Below are 5,749 nucleotides of genomic sequence, written 5' to 3'. Positions count from 1 at the left end.
CAATAACCCCCCACCCCATATCTTAGGGGGCCAGTAACTCACCTGGCCAAAAGCACCAGCACCCAATTCACATTGTAGTTTGAAATCAGCCATAGTTGTCTGATTCCTGAGAGAGAAAACAGAATGAAATATAATCTCAGTTACTTTATGGTTGACCTGTGTGTGTCAGGCAAACAGAAGATAGAAAGATAGACAAATCTTTATTACATCTTGGATAAGAGGCCCGCATCTATTTTCTTAATGCATGTGCCCCTGACGAAGGCCCCTCCCTGGAGGATGAAACGCGTTGGTTTTTTGTTCTAAGATGTAATAAAGGCTTTTATTTACATACAACTAGTATCAAAAAAACCCAACCCAATATCCTACCTTGCGTCCACCTTTACGTGGTTTAGTGCCTATCAATCTCTCTGATTATTTCACAGTAACAATTTCTAGCCTAGAGAAGGAGATGAAACACCATTAATTCAGTCTCACTTGGGCTAATGATACCATACAGTGTAGTCTAATCTTACGTTTATCTCTATAAAGGATATTATGTGCCATAATCATTCTTATAGTATATTATTTTACTGCATTTATACACAATACCCTATAAACCCAAATCTAACAAAATCTCACCAGTTCCAGCTTAGAAGGAGATAAACTCTTATCAGAGAAATAATCACTTGCATCAGTATATTTGGAACTTGGAGCAGTGAACTCGGAATGCGGATCAGTTATAGTGATCACTTGCACTAGCATAATCAGAACTTGGATACAGTGAGTAATTCAGTGGTTCCACACAGCTTAAATATAAGCTCGCAGATTTCTCATCCTTTGCGGGAACATTCTGAGCAATATCCTCCACGCTAGGAATCACTTCAACATTCTGGGGCATCTCTTCATCATCCTTCTCCTTCTTTGGAATCAAAGTATTTCCAAAATCTGGGGAAGGATCACGAGGAATACTTGGAGACTCTGGAAAGATTTAAAATATAAAATTATTTTTTAAAAAGTCACCTTTTTAGTCCATATGGGGGTCTCTGTGGGTTTATTGGGCATATATGTCCTTGGTTCTGTACCTGTAAGGATCTCAATTGGTTCTCCTTCAGTAGCTCCTTTTCCTCAGGATCATCTCTGTGTGCTTATCTTCCTGCACAATTTCTGAACATTTCTATAGAAAGCCAAATGATAAACTCATGATTAAAAGGCAAAGAATGAATCAGAAACTGATGCTGAAAATTCAGGAGATATATTCTTGCAGGAAAGTTCAAGGCCGTAGCATTGTTAGTACTAAAGCCGCCCCAATGAGACAGGGGAGCTTGCATTGCACTGAATGTTACATGCCAGTCGCACCAGCACCTTTTTGTGTAATATATACAAATGCTAGCGCAGCGCATAAAATAAAGCCCCGTTACTGTGTGCCCAGTGGGCAGAGGTCATGGCAGGGCGGGAAGGCAAGATTTTTTAGGGGTGGCAACTAGTTACGCCACTGCCCTTAAAGTGAAACTGACACAAAAAAAATTACTTTGTAAATTATGAATCTACATAAAAAGTAACCTATAGGTCATGTTGATCATTTTCCCTGGTAGGGCTGCTTATGTAAGTAATTGTCACTTGAAGTTCCTAAACCCGACTGTGTTTTGCCAACCTAACTGTCCCTTTCAGCCTGTTAGTTATAAGCTTCTAATGCTAACAGCCTACTGCTGCACAAATATGGCAGCCCCCTCATAGAGGAACATTGGGATCAGAATAGGAAATGCTAAAAGTATCAGAAATACTTTTATAGCAAAATTATAAAGCTCCTGCAAAGACAGTGTTATGATAGATAAATAAAAACAAAAGGTTCATTTCTGGTGTCAGTTCTTCTTAAGCCAAATATATTCAGGGCAGAACATTTACAATACAATAACTAATCTCAAAATCCTGTGGCCTAAATGAAACACCTTAAAACAGGATACAAATGTACAATACTATATTGGTCAAAAAGGAGGAGAAGAGCCTAAATATGCAGAATATGCTCCACCTTTCCACTAGGTTGGACGCCACATTTAAGAAGCACTACAGCCTATAGTAACCCAACATAGCTGGAGAGAACATTCTTTCCATGTGCTGCTGAGAGAGAACATGAACCAACAGCCAGTGACACTCAAGCCTAAACTCAGAAGAGATGGTGGAACGTTCCACCTTACCTTCTTTTTTACATTGACAGAGGTTCCTAATTGATTTGCAGAGGCGTCGAAGTATTCCTTTCTTCGCGCTTGCTTCTATAGTGGAAAATATAGATTAAAATACATTGAGATGATACAGAACAAATACAATCACTTTCTAATACTGCCTGGCTGCTCTTGATTGGTTAATCAGGAGGCCAGACCGAGCAGGTAGACCTATGAAATCAGGAGAATGTGGAAGAAGTCTATAGACTTTTCACCATGGAGGAGGACTAGATCCTTAAATAATCATGTGTGAGGGAGGGCATTTATATGGAGTGCTAATGGTTTCTCCTGCTTTAGTACAAGTGAGGTTGGTCTCTAGGGTTTTAGGGATATTTGCTGTTACATGATCTCCCCATAAGCACCCTTCAGTTTCTACCAACTTGTTCCCCATTGCTATATATAACCTTGGGTTCCATATTACTTGTGCATATAAGAAGGTTGTGTGTTTCGTTAACCCTGTGAGCTGCGACTAAGGACAAAACAACAAAGTAACGCAGCCGATCCCTCAAATTCAAATACCTGCAGGTTTTCAGCTTTCAGGTTCGAAGCAGATGAGATGTCTGTCTCTGTCTTTTGCAGAGGAATAAAAAGACACTTCTGCTTTAGGTTCCTGTGGGGGGAAAGATTTTCACAAACACCATTAAAAAAATAAAACTCCAAGCCGCATATAAATATATAGATAAATACACATATAGCCTTATAAACAGTGCTCAGTGATGTCAGCGGGTATAATTATTGCTTGTTGATGTCACTTATGGCTAGGGTTGCCACCTTAACCCTTTAATATCCAGTCACATATTGAACCCACATCCTAGCATGCCTAATAAGCTATTAAGTTAGATACATGCTGCATGGCTACATATAAATCAGTTCAGTCTGCAGCATGCATCTAAATGAATTGCTAATTAGCCATACATGATGTTGTATCAATATGTGACTGGTATTTTATAAGGGTGAGGGTGACAACCCTACTTTGTGCACAGGCACAAGGACTCATTGAAACCCATATTGTTATATAATATAATGATAAATAAAATAATGCACCCCCCAAAATGTGTCTAATTATTCCCATGAGCAGCTCCTCCCAGTGAGTCCCAGTCCTTCCCAGCTCATCCCAGTACAGTCCCAGTCCTTCCCAACTCATCCCAGTCAGTCCCAGTCCTTCCCAACTTCATCCCAGTAAGTCCCGGTCCATCCACTAAAGTCAATACCAGAGGAAGACATTGGGGCCTTACCTTATTTTTAAGTTTAAAAAAGTTGGTAAATATTTTTTCGCATTCGTCACCCGATGCTGCTGCTCCTGTAACAGAAAATAGAGAGATTTTATTTGAGTTTATCTAAAATAGAAAGGAACCAGATATTATTGTTAATTCTATGCAATTGTGTGTTTATTTTAATTGGTCAGTGCATCATTCCTATCAGTCCCTGCCCCATGGAGTTTTCAATCTAAATACAAAGAACATACAGCATTGGACCTGTTTATCCAGAATGCTTAGGCTCTGGATTTGGATCTCCATACCTTAAGTCTGCTAAAAAATCATTAAAACATTGAAATTAAACCCAATAGGGGGTTATTAATATCTTAGTTGGGATCAAGTACAGGTACTGTTTTATTATTACAGAGAAAAGGGAATCATTTAACCATAATAAACCCAATAGGGCTGTTCTGCCCCAATAAGGGGTAATATATCTTAGTTGGGATCAAGTACAGGTACTGTTTTATTATTACAGAGAAAAGGGAATCATTTAACCATGAAATAAACCCAATAGGGCTGTTCTGCCCCAATAAGGGGTAATTATATCTTAGTTGGGTATCAAGTACAGGTACTGTTTTATTATTACAGGATAAGGGATCCCTTATCCGGAAAAACCCATTATCCAGGAAAGCTCCGAATTACGGGAAAAGCTTGTCTCCATAGACTCCATTTTTAATCAAATAATTCAGAATTTAAAACTTGATTTCCTTTTTCTCTGCTAATAATAAATAAAACGTATCTTGTAATTTGATTCCCAACTAGATATAAAATAATCCTTATGGAATGAAATATATTATAGGTTTAATAAATGGTTATTGATGTATTTTAGTATAGTATATGGTATGGAGAACGCCAAATTACGAAAGACCCCTTATCCAAAATACCCTCTGCGTCCCGAGCATTCTGGGATAATGGTCCTATACCTGAAAAGGGAATTATTTAAACAATTAAATTAAAACCCAAATAGGGCTGTTTCTGCCCCAATAAGGGGTAATTAATTATCTTAGTTGGGGACAAGTACAGCGTATGTTTATTATTACAAGAGAAAAGGAAAAATAATTTAAACCATTAAATAAACCCAATAGGGGCTTGTTCTGCCTTCAATAAGGTAACGTAATTATATCTATGTGGATCAAGTACAGGTACACTGTTATTATTAACAGAGAAAAGGGAAATTTAACCATGAAAAAATAAAACCCAATAGGGGGCTGTTTCTGCCAATAAAGAATGGGTTAAAAATTTTTATAATCTAGTACAAGTATAGTTGCGTCAAATAAATCACAGTTGCATAAAAAACTGCTATTGCATCAAAAAATCATGGCTGTGTAAAAAAAAGTCACGGTTATGTAAAAAAAAAAGAAGTTGCGATCTTGTGAAAAAAGTCATGGTTGTGTCAAATAAATCACGTTTGCATGAAAAAAGTCACGGTCATTAGTGATGAGCGAATTTTTTCGTTAGGCATGGATTCGCAGCGAATTTCCGCTCTTTGCAATTGGTGATATTATTTTGCGAAATTTTTTTTTGTTGCGTCAAAAAAGGGCGCGGTTGTGTCAAAAAAGCGCAGGTGACAAAAAAATTGTGCGACAAATGCGTCAAAAAATTTACAGCTACATCAAATAGATCTCAGTTGCTTCAAAAAAAGATGTGCAGCACATTTTTCACCAGTTTCGTGAATTTTTCGGTGAAGTGAAATGGGGCAGATTCGCTCAGCACTAGAAACCCATTACCCATAAAGTTCCAAAGGACACATTTTACACATTTGAATCTCTATAGTTACACAGACTGCAGCATTCCAGGTCTAAACCCCATTCCCTTTATATATCTGAATGATAAAACCAATTGGCTGACTTACAGATATGGAGCCGAGCGAGGATGCGCCGAAGCAATTCGATGGTAAAGGCTTAAAGCCTAAAGGTGTTAAAGTGGCTTTAAGGAGGCAAAAACAGCTGATTAGGACAGAGCAGCTCCCAGGGGATCTGCCCTGCAACCCAACCAGCTCAGCTCTGACACTCGCTTGGCAGGGAAGCTGCACAAACTTCGCTGCCCATTGTGACATCACAATGTTCTGTTTGTTTGTTATGATGCAGCCTGAAAGGTTATTACAGGGCGTATTGTTCTGCTGCTCAGCTCATATTCATACGGATAGGGACTGAGCTCACCTGGAACCCTATTGGCCAGATCATTTTACTGCTCTTTCTGCTCTAAGGGGCAAATTAGCATTAAGGTCATGTGACATTGAAAAAAAAAAGTCACAGTCACATAAAAAAAGTTGCGGCAAATAAATTGCAGTTTTGTCAA

The 5,749-nt window shown here is 38.5% G+C and overlaps 1 protein-coding gene across 1 annotated transcript in view; it reads right to left on the bottom strand.

Annotated features, from left to right (window-relative positions):
* LOC100493584 (chromosomal serine/threonine-protein kinase JIL-1) overlaps positions 1–5,499 on the bottom strand; it is a 51,226-nt gene extending 45,727 nt beyond the window's left edge. The window contains exons 1-6 of the mRNA XM_031906719.1: positions 5,488–5,499; positions 3,431–3,495; positions 2,715–2,805; positions 2,172–2,246; positions 730–955; positions 43–106 (exon numbers count right to left, since the gene is read on the bottom strand). Coding sequence (XP_031762579.1) covers positions 43–106; positions 730–955; positions 2,172–2,246; positions 2,715–2,805; positions 3,431–3,495; positions 5,488–5,499 — 533 coding nt within the window. The remainder of the gene's footprint in view (positions 1–42; positions 107–729; positions 956–2,171; positions 2,247–2,714; positions 2,806–3,430; positions 3,496–5,487) is intronic.
* Positions 5,500–5,749: the final 250 nt, after the last annotated feature.

This window comes from Xenopus tropicalis, chromosome 1 (assembly GCF_000004195.4).
Source record: "Xenopus tropicalis strain Nigerian chromosome 1, UCB_Xtro_10.0, whole genome shotgun sequence".
Taxonomy (NCBI): Eukaryota; Metazoa; Chordata; class Amphibia; order Anura; family Pipidae; genus Xenopus; species Xenopus tropicalis.
Note: the sequence above shows the minus strand (reverse complement) of the source record. Positions and strands in the feature narration are given on the sequence as shown.